Source organism: Jatropha curcas, chromosome 8, assembly GCF_041381405.1.
Source record: "Jatropha curcas cultivar XTBG-Jc1 chromosome 8, XTBG_Jcur_1.0, whole genome shotgun sequence".
Lineage (NCBI taxonomy): Eukaryota > Viridiplantae > Streptophyta > Magnoliopsida > Malpighiales > Euphorbiaceae > Jatropha > Jatropha curcas.
Window position 1 is genome coordinate 27,924,150 of NC_143158.1, and position 17,468 is coordinate 27,941,617.

A 17,468-nucleotide genomic window follows, 5' to 3' on the forward strand; every position below is an offset into this window, starting at 1 on the left:
TGTCTCTGCCCTCCGGAGCTCTCACCTCTACCTCTGCCTGCTATGAACTGTGTAGGAACTCTTGCCCTCTTAGGACAGTCTTTCTTCTGATGGTCTGATGCTCCGCATAGCCAACATTTACCAGTCACCAACCAACAATCTCCACCATGCCGTCTGCCACAATGCTCACAAGGTGGAAAAGGATAACTGGCTGTCTCTGCACCTCTACTGGTGCCTCTACCAGTTCCTCTGCCTGAACCTCGACTACCACCGGCGGAACTAGCCACAACTGATACCGCTGGCATGTTAGCACCCCTAGCTGCGCCTTGGCTAAAGGAAGGTCTAGATCCAGCTGAACTACTAGCACCTCTGAATCTCTTACTTTCTGACTGATAGCTACTAGGTGCACTCTGAGTTTGGTCTCTCCTCTGCTGAGTCCGCTGGCGCCTGGTACGCTGACTGGCCTGAATTCGCTCTATCTCCTGAGCCGCCTCTACCAAAGCTGAGAACTCTCTGAATCTGGAAGCTACCACTCCCATCTGAATCTCATCATTCAGGCCTTCCTGAAACTTTTTACACCTTTCGGCTTCTGTAGCCACTATCCCCTTACCATACCTGCTGAGCCTGGTAAATTCTCTTTCATATTCTGAAACGGACATTCTGTTCTGTCGCAGGTATAAGAAGTCTTTCCTTCTAGCATCAAGGTAAGTCTCGGTGATGAACTTCTTCTTGAATTCGTCCAAGAAGAATTGCCATGTACGCTGCTCTATTGATACTCGCTGCTGAACAGTAGTCCACCATGTATATGCTTCATCTATTAGCAATGATGTGGCACAAATCAACTTGTCCTCTAGTGTACACTGCAATTGTTCCAGAACTCTCAATGTCCCATCTAACCAATACTCAGCTATTTCTGGACTATCATCTTTACTGGCACTGAATTCCTTCGCACCATATTTTCTAAGCTTCTCCAGTGGGGGCTTTCTTTCTCTTTCTATTACGACTGGTGCTTGAGGCATCACCCCTGCAATCTGTCGAAAAGTATCTGCAAGTTGCTTTAATAATGCCTCTTGACTTGGTGCTGCTGGAGCCTCACCCTCCACTGCTCTGGAGGCGTGTGACTCACTCTCACCCTCTTGTGACATCCTCCTAAAAGAACAACAACTGCTTAGTTCATCAGGGTAGTCATGGCATGTACACTATACTGACTTATGAATGCAAGCTCAGGGAAACTGAACCTAGGGCTCTGATACCAAAATTTGTAACATCCCTTCCCGGTCCACCCGTAAACCCGAATAAACCGAGACGAGACGCTACAAACTGGTTGACTGAATGAACTGACATGCTGAAATCATAATGTATAATGAATCTAATATCATGCTGAGATTGCTTATAGTAAGAATGTACTGAATATTTACAAGACATGATACTGTTTACAAAATGGATTGGGCCCAACTGTGTGCCCTGTACATGCCATAAAAAGGATAACATGAGTATCTACCCTGAAGACCGAGTCTTCTACAGATGAACGGCAGCAGTTGTAAACGGACCCTCTACTGACCAGTCTCAAAACCTGCGAGTTAAACAGGTAACTCGCTGAGCAAATAAAGCTCAGTGGATATCTCAACAAGGAAAGAAACAATAAAGTACATACTTGTATATAAAGAATCATGTAGGCACACAAGGCACATATAAGCACACATATCATGATATCTTTCATTTATCTGTATGATTTATGCAATGTTATGTCCAGATATCCGTATGGCTCCATAAGGTTATAGCGAAACCGAGGTGATAAGAAAAACTGTATAAACTGGATGAATACTGTATACTTGGCTGCTATGGCCCATATAATCATATCCACTCAACGGCCTGTAGCCGGAGTAACAAACTGTATGAGGCGCAGATCTGCTATCCTATGTCGCGACATGGCCTTATCGACATGGTTTCTACCTAACCTCAATGGAGCATAATGTTGGTATGTCAAATGTATAACACAACATCATAGTAATAGTTCATCACTTCATAAATTATAATGTTCATATGATTTCACATCATTTGCATGCTTGGATGTTGTTTTGATACATGTTCTAATGTTGTCTTTTTGTTTTGAAATGATTGGATGCATACAAGTTGAGCAAAGAACCCAATTACATAGAAAAAGAAAGTCCAAAAATGCAGGAAAAGCCAAGTCGCGAGCGCGTCTTGCAAGGTCGCGAGCGCGAGAAGAGCAAAATGAGAGTCAGTGAGTTATCAGGCACAAGTCGCGATCGCGTACTTGAGAGTCGCGAGCGCGTAGTGTGCCAAATGAGAGATAGTGAGTTCTCAGGCACAAGTCGCGATCGCGTACTTGAGAGTCGCGAGCGCGTAGTGTGCCAAATGAGAGACAATGAGTTCTCAGGCACAAGTCGCGATCGCGTACTTGAGAGTCGCGAGCGCGTAGTATGCCAAATGAGAGACAGTGAGTTTTCATGCCAACTACGCGAGCGCGCAACGCAAGTCGCGAGCGCTTCCAGGCCAAGGGCCAACTTCGCGAGCGCGTCTTGCAAGGTCGCGAGCGCGAGAAGAGCAAAATGAGAGTCAGTGAGTTTGAAGTGAAAGTCGCGCGCGCGCAGTGCAAAGTCGCGAGCGCGCGACGTGCTTCCAGCCTACGCAGTACCAGGTCGCGACGCGTTTCCAGCCTGCGCAGTCTGCACTCTTTTGGTCATATCTCTCAATATACAAATCCAATTTGGGTGATTCAAAAACTCATGCAAAGCTAACACATAGAGGAACAAATAACTCTTCTATGACACTTCCTAATTCCATCATTAACTGGGGTCAAAATCAAGATGAAGTCCTCCCCTGTTTTCAACATAAACTCAATACCTCCCCTGTTTTCTCACCACTACCATTCTCCAACATGAAGCAATATATTGTCTCAATAGCAACACACCACACAAATTCTCATGCAAAGACAATAATAAAAATCAAGAGATATCAAACCTTTACTCCAAAAAGCTTGAACTCTGTTCTAGCTTCTCTTCTCTACACTCTTTGAACTCCCTTCTCCTATACACATCAAAATTCTTACAACTTATCTACAATATCACTCAAGTAGAGACTGAATAACAATAAGCTGCAAGTAATTCTACTTACTTGGAGAGAATTGAGGTTGCCTAAATGGATGAAGAAATATGAAGAAGATAAAGATAAAGATGAACAATGGGAAAGTAAAATGATGATTACGGGTAAGTCATCACAAAATCAAGATAAATGATGGAAACTTACTAAATGATACCTCAATTGTCAAAAAGCTATAACTTAATACCCAAGCTTGTTCTTTTAATGCCATTAAATCCTAATCCTTACACTTTGCTCTTTTTCTCTCAATCAAGTAAGTCCACTAATAATCCCATTCTACCCCAACCGGGTTTGGTTCAACTCGACTCAACTCAATGCAAGACTCGACTATGCAAAGACTCGACTCGGTAGGATGTCACAGAATTAATTTTTAATCTCGGCTCAGTTCATTGGGGTTTACATATGGACCGAAAAGAAATATTACATAATTGCTCTAATGAATTCTTGCCACATAAATCCTCTGAAAAAGAGAATGTGATTAATAATCTTTTTGTGGATTTAACAAACAAGGGTGTAAAAGAAGATTCCTTATGATGTGGAATATATCAATTGGTAATGCAAAAGCCAAAAAGGTCCACCATTACCCAAAAAAAAAAAAAAAAACACTTTGCTATTATCTTATTATCACTGTTACCTTAATAACCAAGCACCATTTCCTTCTAGCCAGCTCTAAAGATGACCTTTTTAGTCCAGAAAAAAAAAAAAAAAAATCAAACATGCACATATATAGCAATATGACCTCTAACTTTCTTTTATATATATATATATCAAAAACTTTTAAAAGAGTGTTACCAATACCTATTGATATATAATTTTTTTGTTTATGATTAAGTGTTTGTATTACTGAAAAGTACTCTTAAAATAATATTCCTAAATATTCAATTCAATATATAGAGATGCACAATTAAAAACAGTAACTTATAATATTTTCTGAATTTAGGTAAAAATTGAAAAAAAAAATATCACATTTAAAATCTTAATATTTTAATTAACAATGTGACCATCATCAATTTTTAATACTACTTCTATTCAGTAAAATTAGTTGTTTTGGTAGGTATTAGCTATTTAAGTAATTTTTGACAAAACGTTAAAAATTAAACGTTATATGGGTCAACTTTTTATACAAAACTATATTTAACTTCTAAAGTTAATTCAAATGTTATATTACGAAACGCTATAAAAAATAACGTTTACCGTTTTCACTAAAAGTTACTTAAAAAAGATGTTACCGAATACGAATAACGTGTTGCCGAAAATGGTATTAATTTTATAAAACATTGAAAGAAAAAGGTGTTACCGTATACGAAATAACGTGTTGCCGAATACGGTGTCAATTTTATAAAGCATTGAAAGATATCTTTTTGTCCACACAACACAATTACTTGCAGTAGGAGACAGTTTACTTTGCAAACCAAAAAGATGAAAAGGGTCTCCACTCTCCACCTTGACATTGTTAATTTCTTCTTCAAGTAGTCTCCCGTGCAAATTGTCCAATTTTCTTTGTCTAATTTGCTTTTTCCAATCCTATGATTAACTGGAATAGCACTAATTATATGATAAAGAAAAGGTTTATGAGTATGACAGAGAAGATGGAGAGTTAGTTGGAGCTGATCAAAAGACTTAAGCTCTAAGTTATTATCATTAGGTGATGTGATTAATTGGTAATTAGAACATAAATAGAATAACCATTTGACATGCATTGAGTGAAATTAATAGGTAGGAATCAAAATAATTAAATGGGATGGTAGCTATGTGATTGATTCCATTTTTCTACTAGTTGGTTGTTGCAGCCAACAAGACCTAATGTCAATAAGTTCATTTGTTTTTATAAATGGGAGGTCCAACGGCGGAATAATATTATTGGTTACACGGTAAGAGTAGCATTTTCCTCTAAAACTATATTCGACAGCAACTTTTTAAATAGCGAGTCAAAACGTTAAACATTATTTTTTATAATGTTCGGTAATATAGCGTTTGAATTAGTTTTTAGAGATTAATGTAGCATTTTATAAAAAGTTAATTTATATAACATTTAACTTCTAGTTTTTCATGAAAAGCTATTTAACAACTAACAACTAAATGCTACTGAAACAGTTAACAGCTACCGAAACAGTTAACAGGTACCAAAACAACTAATTTTATCAAATAAACCCTATAACGATCACCAAATTATTAAAATGACATGTACTTTTGATATATCCTAAAATGATCTAAATATATCTTATTCAATATCAACCTACTAATATTATTAAAATAATACATATTCTTTCAAATTGGCTTTATTTGGTCACTTTTCAATATGATCTACATATTCTCGTATTTCAATGCAGAAATTAAAAATAAATTATATTTTTCATAAAATCATGTGATAATTTTGTAATGTTATTTTCAGTTTTCCAGTTTTATACTTTGGTTTGATTCGGAATTGAACCGGGGATTGCACACTCTTGCTTTGCGTGTTTTGGTCGAGGATGATTTGGGTGATAATTATTTGTCAAGGTCAAAGTAGAGATTATTTATTTGGGTCCCAGATTTTTAAAATTGACTAATGACGTAATTACATATTTAATTTTAATTATTATATTCGTACCGTAGGAGTGAGTGCTCTAATAAAAAATAAACCTCATTTCTTCCACTGGGCCAAAATCTTGAGGCTTTTGGTCAAACCGTCAAAAGAACGAATTTCATGTTTCAGTTTCAAAACAATAACCGTTTTCCTCACGCGCTATACCTTCTTCCTTGACATCATAAATTAAGAGTTAGAATCACATTTACTATAATTTATTTAAGATTACCATTGCATAATTCCATTCATCAAAATATTCTTAACTTTGTTCTTGTTTTAAATAGTATAAAATATTTTTAAATATAAAAATTATAATTCTAATATTATAGTCAGAGTATAAATTAATTTATTTATTTTCATCTTTGAATATCAAATTAGAATCGGTAGGTTAAAAATTAAATTTTCATTTACAGAAAAAAAATATCATGTAATTTTAAATTTAAAATGTATGTAATAGAAACTAAGTAAATTTAAATTTACCTTTTATCTTATTTGCTAAAATTTAATTTTTGAAATTAGAATATAAATGAAAATTTTGTTTATTTATAAATGTTTACTCTCAAAATATGTGATGTGTTTTTAATAGGATAGAAAATACTTTTTTCACACTATAAAATTCAAAATTAACATTTTTATAATACATATGCAATCAAGTAATTTGAGGTAAAGCATATTATAGATGCCCTTCCTTTTGAAATTATAATAAGTGAATTGCTTTTTAATTAATTATCGTTAATTGAAATGAAATCTTATAATTTTATAATATGCTCGGAAAATTTACAATTTAAATAAATTAAATTCTATATTAGGAAAGTTATAATTAATAATATTAAATTATTTTAAAGTTTAAAAAAAAGTCATTTTAATAAGAATGAAAGGATCAATTTTATAAAGCTCAACAATCCATTGTTGACAATTCAAGATATTATTATTTTAATTTAATTACATTATTATTCAACATATCTCTTTATAAATAAAATAAACTACAAAAGAAAGTATAATTATTTTAAATTTTGATAATTTCAAATAACAAGTACATCATTTTGAAAAATTATTTTGCACACATGAATTTACAAATAATTGAATTAAATTTTATTGGAATCAATTAAATAGTTAACATTATTTATTATTTTTAAAATTAATTTTTTTTGAGGGGAATTTTAAAATTAAATTTGAAATGGAAATTCAAATTCATTTTAAAATAATCATTTATCCATAAATATTCTTAATAAATTTCGATTGAATTGGATTTTTTCTTTTTTTCATTATTGTTTTCAAACGGATTCAAAAACAGTTTTACTTCCTATTGTTAATCTTTTCAGCTCGTGAAATAGTAGAGCGCGTGGGAGTTGCGAAAAAAGAAAGAGGCAAAATTGCAAATATACTGAGTATGGCTTTCAAGGCTAAACAGGCAAGAAAACACCGACCAATGGCAATGGCAGAGAGCAACAAAACAAATACTTAAACAAATCTCAAAATACCCATAAAAGAACCAAATAAAAATCAAGAAAAGAGAAAAACAATTCAAAGAATCAAAAGCCCAAAACACCTCTCTGTACGCACTCTGCACTCAAAGTCCCATAGAAAACGACCGCCAAAACAAGAACCTACTTGCTCCCTTCTCTGGCTTCATTAGTCTTCTTTGCATATAACTAAGAAGTTATAAACAAAGATTTGTACTAAAACTGCAGATTTTTATTGAGAGAGTTGAAGAGAGAGAGAGAGAGAGAGAGAGAGAGAGAGAGAGAGCAACTGATGGGTATTAGTAAAGTTAGAATTTTGAGCATGTAGAAAGTGAAAAAGGGAATCTTTTTGTATTTCTTATGGCATGCCACCTGAGGAGGAAGAACAAGCATTACAGTTGCGTAGGACGTTTTTATTCAAAGAGAGGTCGTTTTATTATAGAAAGATTAATCATAATTTCTTCTTGATTTTTTCTTTACTAAGCCAATGAAAAGTTCCCGTCGGTTCTTGCTTATCTTCTTGCTCTTCTTTGCTTCAATTGGTACTTTCTCTCTTCTCTTATCCTCATGTGGAATTTTGGTTTTTAATTAATTTGTGGTGGATATATTTGAGTGCTTACTGTTCCTATCATATCTGGGTTGATCCCAGAGTTTGCTGGATTTACTGGAACTTGGATCAGCGTTATATATTTCTTTTTCTTATTGTTCTTTTAGGTTGCTTGATGTTGCAAAAGAGGGTTTTATTTCAATGGGGAATTCTCTTGGATTGCCCTTAATATGTGATAATTTGACAGTGTGTTGACTGTAGTCAACTGGAAGACTAGATTTTGTTTGTTTTCTTTTACCTTTTATGGTTGATCGTACTATTTTGAGACTCTTATCTTGTTTTTGGCAACGTTTTCTTCTTATCACAAAATAAGTTATTAATTTATCACACGGGATTTTTATTGCTTTTCTTGAACATGTCGTAATTCTGATTCTTTGGTTGATCAAATTGGTTTAGCATAGGTTTCCTTGCTAAAGCTGCATACCTTTAGATTATTACACTCTTACCGAATTTGATCACTAGTTTGTGGACTTGTATTAGTTTTCAGTTTCTCTTTTTTATTGATCTTTCTTGCAATATGGTTTGTCAAAGAAGATGAATATGTTAGTTTGGTTATATACCATTGAATTTTCATTCCCTAAAACCTCTGAAGGGTTTATTAAGAACTGTTACGGATATTCTGAAATCAGCTAAGAAAGCTGCGTGCATTCCTCCCAAACATTCAAGGACCATTTTCTTAATGTCATCTTAAATTTGTTTTTACCCTCATTTAGTGGCTAAACGAATGGCAACTTGATTAAACCATCCTTTGCTCTTTTCGTTTTTTTTTTCTTCTCCGACAGGACGTCTAAAAGTGCAAGCATTCACTGGAACATATGGAATAAATTACGGAAGAATTGCTGATAACATCCCTTCGCCTGATGAAGTTGTTACACTTCTGAGGGCAGCAAAGATAAAAAATGTTCGGATTTATGATGCTGATCATAGTGTTCTCAAGGCATTTAGTGGGACAGGGCTTGAACTTGTAGTTGGGCTTCCAAATGATTATGTCAAAGAAATGAATGCTAATGCAAGTCATGCCTTGACTTGGGTTAAAGAAAATGTGCAGGCATTCCTCCCAGGGACAAGTATTTGTGGGATTGCAGTGGGGAATGAAGTTTTAGGAGGTAGTGATTATGAACTCTGGGAAGCTCTTTTGGGTGCGGTTAAAAATGTTTACAATGCCTTAAACAAACTTCATTTAGCCGATAAAATTCAGATTACTACAGCACATTCGCAAGCTGTTTTTGCCAATTCCTTTCCTCCTTCTTCGTGTGTATTCAGAGACAATGTTGTCCAGTTCATGAAACCACTCTTACAGTTCTTCTCGCAAATTGGCTCTCCATTCTGTTTGAATGCTTATCCATTCCTGGCGTACATGGGTGATCCAGGGAATATTGATATTAATTATGCTCTTTTCCAGAAAACTCAGGGTATTTATGATCCAAAAACTGATCTGCATTATGATAACATGCTTGATGCTCAAATTGATGCAGCTTATGCTGCATTGGAAGATGCTGGATATAAAAAGATGGAAGTCATAGTTACTGAAACAGGTTGGGCATCCCGAGGGGATGACAATGAAGCTGCAGCAACATCTGATAATGCAAGAACATTTAATTATAACCTTCGTAAAAGACTTGCAAAAAAGAAAGGTACTCCTTTCAGGCCCAAAATTGTGCTAAAGGCATATATTTTTGCAATATTTAATGAGGATTTGAAGCCTGGACCAACTTCTGAGAGGAATTTTGGACTTTTCAAGGCTGATGGGAGTATCTCATATGATGTTGGTTTTCGTGGACTTAAATCTTCTTCTGCGTACTCATCACTTTTATCTTTGAAGGTATGAGGCTCCTTACTCTAATGAAATATCATTTTGAATGGTCAGCTGTTGCTGGTTAGGATTAAGCTGGTCTATCGTCAAAATCATATATATATTTTCGGGAAATTCAGCAAATTTATGTCATGATGTCTTACTTTGTTTCAACATGTCTTTGCATAATGTGGATATTCCTTTTGCATTGCTTTCAAATCTAATTGTGGAGTTTTTGTTGGGTTTTAATAGAGTAAATAAAGAATGCATATGAAGGAAATTTTGAATTTGCATTTTTAAGCACAACGCAAACCTAAAAACAAAGGGAAATATTTTAAATCCCTATATGAAGTAACTTATAAGGATGAACGACAAATAAGCCTTAGAGTACTGGACAATTCTTTCTTAAGATCCTGTTGTTCATCATTTTCAAACTGAAAATTTACCTCAATTCCCCTTAAATTCCGTATTTAACTCATTTAACTACTTCCCGGATCCACATCTCTCAAGATCACCTTTATGGGAACAACTAAATGGTTTGAACATTCCTTAGTGCATTTTTTTTTTCCTATATAGCTTCTCCAGCAGTGAAAGTTATCAATTAGAATAGGCATTCGTATAATCATTAAGGAGAACTTGCCATCAAAATTTAAATTTCACTAGTAGGAGGGTGGCATCCCTGGCCTAATTCTGATTTCTGAATTAGTCTCTATCTATATCAGCATACAGCTTTACTAGTAATTACTAATTGTAATCTATTCCTTCAAATTCCATAACATTTTATTATTTGTATGGCCAATTTGCTCAAACAAGGAAAGAATGAGGAAAAGAAGTCTATACCACATTAGATCCCTCTAATGATTCCGCTAGGACTTACATTATAGATAAGGATGATTGTAATTACACAATTTTCTCCATCCATCAGTGCTTGATTGTTGAGCAACCTTAAACATGATATTATATGTCATTTTCGAGGTCAAACTATAAATCATGTCTCACAGTTGATCTTATTCTTCAATGTGCACACAGGTGGTACATTTTTCTTTCCCCGTCATCGTCCACCCTTCTGTTGTTTTTCTTCTAGAATTACTTAGTGACTACACTATTATCCAAGTACTGATTAAATCCAAAATGCGAAGGAGTCCCGATTGATTATGGTTATGGTTGTGCATGACAATGATTTTTTTTATGTTATGGCCAATCTGTCTTTCGCGTAAAGATGTTGATAATCATTGTCCTTTCTGATTCAAAGTATTATTTGACAAAGAGTATAATGGATGGGCTATTTTCATGACTTAAATCTCTTGAAATTCTAAATTCATAAATTGGATATAAAATAGCACAGCATACATTGAGCATTTCAAATAACCCATTAGATATAAAAAGGAGGGAGGGGGGTTGGGGGGGTGGGGGGTGGGGGAGGAATGGGAGCGGTATATAGTGGTATTTAAATTTTCTCTACAACTTGATTTACAATATAGTGCTAAATCTTCATTAATTGTATTTTCTTCTTTTTTATGTGCATGGTACAGGCAGTGCGAGACCAAGGTTTTTCCAGTTCTTGTTTTTTGACATTGACAATATCTGCTGTGGCATCTCTAATATTTTTAAGACAATGATGTTGTGCGGTTAATGGTCATCATTATATGTTAGAGGAAAACCAGTTGTAGGTCTGATACCATTCTGCTACTTGATAAAGTTTAAAAATACAGCATTTATTATTATATTATTTGCATAAAGATATCTGCTAGTAATAGCTGATCATTATCTTTCTCAGAAAATATAAATTTAGTTTTTGCCGGATGGAACCTTTCTTTTCTGGAGTACATGGTGCTTCTTTTTGGGTTTACATTATTTCTACAAAGTCGAGTGACACACATATTCTGTTCAATCAAGCTCAACACTGGGTTTGAACTGGAATTACAGCAAAAGGGATTATTTCAGAACTGCCGCACTAAAGTTATACGTTACAAATTTTAAGTTGTTGTAGTCTCAGCAAGTCACAGATGAAGCCTCCCTAGGATCAGTCTGTTCCGGATGATAATTTTTTCCCCCACTGAAATACTGGCCAATTCCGAGCCGGGTCTGTTTCCCTTTTCCTCAGACTGGTTCATGTGCGAACTGGAGTAGTGGCCATGCAATTGCTAGTTAGAAATCCATAAACATTGCCTTCCATTTGTTTTGCAGCAGCAGAATCCATTTGAGCATGAGTAGTTAGATAATCAAAAAGGAAATTATATTGTAAAACCGACCAGAGTTATTTAAAGGCAAGTGGTGGGTTTTGGTCAGCTTCTTTACTCATTCTTGATGTCTCCCTTTCCATTATATTTTGTATTTGTCGACTTTGTGTTTCATGAATCACTTGTCACCCCTATGTGGAAAATTAAACATTGAGGAATAACTTTACACCTCATACTTTTTACCTTATAAACCTAATTAACTACTATTATTATTTGAAGGTTAATTAAGACCTAAGTATTAATATAGCAAGGTAAATGCTTCAACATTAAATTATTTATTATATTGATAGTTTCTTGCATTCACTATTTTTTGAAGAGTTCAAAGATCAAGTGCAAGCAATTTCACCAGCTTGCAGCTTCCAGGATGCTTGTCAATTGTGTTTTAATGACTGAAATCTCTTTTTTTAATTATTAAAGAGAGTAAAAAAAAAAGAGATTTGGTTGTTTTCAGAGTTGGGAAATTGCATTATATATACCGAGCTTGATGACATTCAACAACTGCTCCAGAGTACAAAAATTCCAGTCAAGCAAATCAAGCTGTCCACGTGGCACCAACCCATTTGATCAAATGACCCAAAATCAAACCAAGTAATTTTTTTTTCATCAAAGACAATTATATCCCCTCGTCGTCTATATATATTCAACAGAAGCAGCACAATGGCCACATACGAACTTGTCTCACAGAAGCAAAAGAGTGGGTGAAATGAATATGAGAAATGTAGCAACTGTTGTGGCCATGCTATTATTAGCATTGCATAAAACAGAGTGTGCAGTATATGTCGTAGGAGGTGGTGGGGGATGGCAAAATCCTTCTAACTCCACTCACTATGCTTCTTGGGCTTCCTCTCACAACTTCTCCACTGGTGACATTCTCAGTATGTTCTTTTTGTTTGTCCTTCAAATCATACACTACTCACTAACAAAATTGAGATAGACATTTTATTTATTTACATGTGATAATTATTAATTAACACACATAAATACTTAATTTGGTGTTATTGCAGTGTTCAACTTTGTGACAGGAGTACATGACGTGGCCACAGTTACTATGGATGCATATGATAATTGTAACACTGCAAATCCTCTCAATATTATAAACAATGGACCAACAAATGTAACTCTCAACACCACAGGCATGCACTACTACATTTGCACTTTCCCTGGCCACTGTTCTACTGGTCAAAAATTAGCTGTTAATGTTGGTGGTACATCCTCCTCCCCCCCCTTGCCGCCTGGAACCACCGTCACTCCACCACCCCCACCACCTCCACCTGCCGGCTCAGCCTCAAGCAATATTGTTGCTAACTTCGTTTTGATGTTTATGTCCATTGCTGTAGGTTTCTTGTGTTGTTAGTACTAGGAGTAATACCGTCTCTTTCATGTGGGTGTGTTCTATAGTTTGTGTCGTATCTTGGATCATATATGAACATTAAAATTCTTGAGTTTCAAGTTTTCAACTTCTTTCTATTTTATTGGATGATTCATAGCTAATGACAAAGTCTCTCTTTATTTTATTTTATTTTATACGAAGGAAAGGTTTCAATCTGAATTTTTATCTTAATCGAGAATTATATTCAATTCTAATTGTATACGTATAACCGGCAATGAATAAATAAATGTAATCGCTAAATGGTAATATGCAATATTAATATGGTATGAGTTATTATGCTAATTGTGATAACACTAACTAATTAATTTTAGAGAAAGAACAGCAAAGTCACAACAATTTGTTTAGGAGTTTAATGAATTTAGAAAAGGAAGGTAAATGAAAGATTTGTTATTCCATTAAACTTCATTTTTGTTTTCCTCCAAACTTGAGATAATAAGAAATTCTTATCTCTTTCTTATTCTATAGTACCATGTAACAATAATTTAAAAATCTTTGTGAGGATTCACATTCAACTATTGACTTGTAAAAGGATTAATAAAAAATAATATTTTGGTTCAAACTATTCATTGATGAAAAAAAAAAGAGGTAAAGTACAATCTCATTGTTATAAAAATATAGAAAATATAATTAATATAAAGAATATAGAAAGAGTAGAGAGATATTGATTTTTTGTATTAGGATATTAGTTACCTAATTCAAAGGATTAAAGAACTATTTATAAGATACAAAATATGATTCAAAAGACATAACCCTATACATTAAAAGATATAACCCTTCATTTTAAAGGATATAACCTTACAAACTAAAGGATATAACTATTCATCTTAAAGGACATAACCCTTTATTCTAAATGACATAAATTTTGGAGAGTAAATAATTTTTTTAATAAACTTAGTGGACATCCATTATATTATATATTTTTATAACATTCTCCTTTGGATGTCCATTACACAAAGAATATGCTTCATTAAAACTTTATTAGGAAAAAAGCCAGTGGACAGTGTTCTTTGTGTTTTAAAATTTTATTTCTCCCCTTGATAAAGACATCACTACTTGTCTTGTCCTTTAGTGTCTCATTCCTTCAGAGAATATAATATATTTTAATATTATCTCTTACAATATTATAGAGCTTGTTTTCTATGCAAGCAGACTGTATGTATTTTGTACATATCAAAATATCAATTTCAATCAGACACATTACTTGCTTGCTTCATAAACTGTGATGTCTTTCGTTAATAAAGAAATGTGAATCGTATATCAATCATTATGAGTATAATGATCCTTCAGATATATACTCAGTATAGTACTATGGTACTTCAAGACATAGTATTTTCATTATTGCAAAAAGATATAGTACTTCAAAAATAAAGAGTTCTTTATCATTTTTTGAGGTCGAAATTAGTTCTTTATCTCATTTTTTGACCTCACAATTACCAGTTTCGTTAATGCATGAGTTTTATTTATAGACAATCATTTCAATCTTTTGGATTATATGTATTTATTAATGGAAATAAATTCCATGTATAAAATGTTCTTCAGGGCGAGCAAAATTTTGTATATTCAAATTCTTTCATTTCAAATTCCTTCTTTGAATACTTCGCGGCATTTTGGAGCTCTATTGGAGTCCAATGAGATTTCTATTATCAACATACACAACAATAACAATAAATTCAAATGTTGACCTCTTTATAAAAACACATGGACAAATTAGATCATTTATGTACCCTTCCTTTGTCATATATATACTGAAATGATTGTACCGCATGCACCTAGATTGCTTTAATCCATACAAAGATCTTTTATATGATTCAATTATTTTAAATCCTTCAGGGACTTTCATATATTTTAGCAAAGAAGAATAGAAATATGATGAATCATGTCATATATTTATTTTTCACCATATAAATTCCATTTATAAAATGTTTGCTTTTCAGGACGAGATACAAATTTTATATTTTTTTCATCTCAAATTCTTTCTTTAAAAATACTTCACGAGCTTTACTGGGATTCAATGAGATTTATATTATCAACATACATAGCAATAACAATAAATTCAAATATTGACCTATTTATAAAAACACATGGACAAATTGGATAAAATTAATCATTTCTTAGATATATATTGAGGCGATTGTATAATTCTCTAAAATTTGACTTACATGCTTCAGACATTTTAAATTCTTCGAGATTTTCATATACTTCATAAAAGAAAAATGGAAACATGATCAATCGCATCATATATTTGTTTTCCATCATAGATCACAAGATGCTTTGGCAACTATATATATGTCATGATATTTGCTTAGCCATGTATAACTTCAAGGCGATTATACTATTTTAGTCCAAAATTTTTTAATCCATATAGAAATGCTTTGTGAAAATTTTATGCAACAAAGTTGGACTTTTATATTTCAAACTCATTCTCTTTCTATTTCACTTTTGCATAAATATCTAATTATATTTCACTGGCTTGCAATTTTCTAATGTTTGGATTATAGAAACTTTTTCAAATAAATTATATCTCAATTGTGTCACTCAATTTTGGCCAATTATTTGGTGTCTATATTTAATTATCTTATATTCAAGATTCTTATAATTTGTCACAGTAATAAATGTTATAGTATATCTAAAAATACTGTCAATATTTATTTTATATTGATTACATCTTTTTCTCGACATGATATAACTTATCGAGATCTCATTATTTTCATCGAATTCATTGATTTCAGGTATTTAAATTTCTTTTGAAAATTTATCAGTCATGTCTAAGGTCTTTTCTAGAGTCTACTTTTCTAGAGTTTTTCTTTCTAAAATTTGCACATATAACATATTTGTACCTTATGATCTTCGATGATTCTTGTCCTTGGAACTGATCAATCTACTACGCTTCAAGCGTGCAATAGCTTTATTAACATAGATAATAACTATCTTTTGAACTTCTAGTTCATACAACCTTGTGAGAGGATAAAAATTTAATAATAATAATCATTTTCAGTTAGTAGCATTTTTAGTTGTTTATTCTCTCCCCCTAATATCGAGATTCATAACAATCAACAAATTCGTCTATGAAACTTGTTGGCTTAATGCGAATAATTATCACTATATATAATAGTAATATCCTTATACATAAATAAGAAGCTTTATTCTCATAAAAATTGCTTTGAGAACACGAATATTAAAACTCATTAGATTTGAAGAAATTTCTAGTTCTTTGATAAATATCTATATAAAGATTTAATTTCTTTTCGCATCAATATTGATCCGAGATAGTTTAGTCAATCATTGTCAAACAATAAAAATATTTGAAATTGTAAACTTCTAGTTTGCTTCTACGTTGATTACAATTATTATCTTTATATAATATTTATTTCTGCAAATATCCTTAAAACAAATTTCTACAAGCTTAAAGAGACAATAATATATAATATATGAACGTATAATAAAAATATTTGCAATAATAATATTTGCTCTTCAAGGGCTTTTAATAATTCTTTAGTATGAAAGTCAAAATTTGTTTTTTTATATTTTGGTGTACAACAAGTACATAATAAATATTATCTTTTGCCACTTCTAGTGGTGAAATTTACTTTGATTACTTGTGGTTACCATAGTTACAAAGATCAATATTTCAATATGATCTTATTAACATTCTCAATGACAAAAATATTATTGTCATTATTAACGCTCACACTCAATATTATATGCTATTGCATTCACTTTAGGAAATAAAATAAATCCAATTGAATGAGTTTCATTTCATTGCATCTCTATATCACGATTATAAATATGCCATTGTTTTTTTTTTTTTTTTTTTTTATGTTCAATATTGTCATATACCATTTCATTTACTTCAGAGAATGAAAACAATTATTATGTGAATTAAGAGCACAGTTTTACTCAATAACAAAAGACTAAACTAATTTAAAATTCACAATCAATATATTAAAACAGGTTTTTTTTTAGATAATGCCACTGCAGGAGCATATTCAAAAGTATTAAATATTATCCACGATTCATAATAATAGTAATAATAAAATTATGAAACTAAGAATATCACAGTTGAATAGTTGTAATTTTCAAATATAAAACATAACTTTATGCGTTGAAATAACAAATCCATCATGTATTTATTATTAAAGGCGTACGAAGAATAGATGAATTAATTAATAATTCCCACAAATTAACATCACATCCATGTATAATGATGGACAGTAATCTGCCAAATAATAAGAATAATAATTTCGATATACATAAGTATATAAAAATTCGATGTTGATTTTAATATATAAAAATTGAATAAATAATGTG

The 17,468-nt window shown here is 32.5% G+C and overlaps 2 protein-coding genes across 4 annotated transcripts; both read left to right on the forward strand.

Annotated features, from left to right (window-relative positions):
- Positions 1-7,095: 7,095 nt before the first annotated feature.
- On the forward strand, positions 7,096-11,818 carry LOC105639384 (glucan endo-1,3-beta-glucosidase 11). 3 transcript variants are annotated; one of them, XR_002285003.3, is made up of 4 exons: positions 7,097-7,673; positions 8,521-9,560; positions 11,063-11,200; positions 11,308-11,818. XR_002285003.3 is itself a non-coding variant. In XM_020681422.3 (3 exons), the coding sequence occupies exons 1-3, from the start codon at positions 7,619-7,621 to the stop codon at positions 11,314-11,316; spliced, it is 1,104 nt and encodes a 367-aa protein (XP_020537081.1). In that variant the 5' UTR covers positions 7,096-7,618; the 3' UTR covers positions 11,317-11,818. The 3 variants fall into 3 exon arrangements, 2 of the variants coding, with proteins under 2 accessions (XP_020537081.1, XP_012078818.1); XM_020681422.3 differs by lacking the exon at positions 11,063-11,200 and having other exon boundaries at positions 7,096-7,673; XM_012223428.4 differs by having other exon boundaries at positions 11,063-11,818.
- A 153-nt stretch (positions 11,819-11,971) lies between these two features.
- On the forward strand, positions 11,972-13,219 carry LOC105639473 (umecyanin). Its single transcript, XM_012223555.4, has 2 exons — positions 11,972-12,645; positions 12,775-13,219. The coding sequence occupies exons 1-2, from the start codon at positions 12,474-12,476 to the stop codon at positions 13,122-13,124; spliced, it is 522 nt and encodes a 173-aa protein (XP_012078945.1). The 5' UTR covers positions 11,972-12,473; the 3' UTR covers positions 13,125-13,219.
- The last annotated feature ends 4,249 nt before the right edge of the window (positions 13,220-17,468 follow it).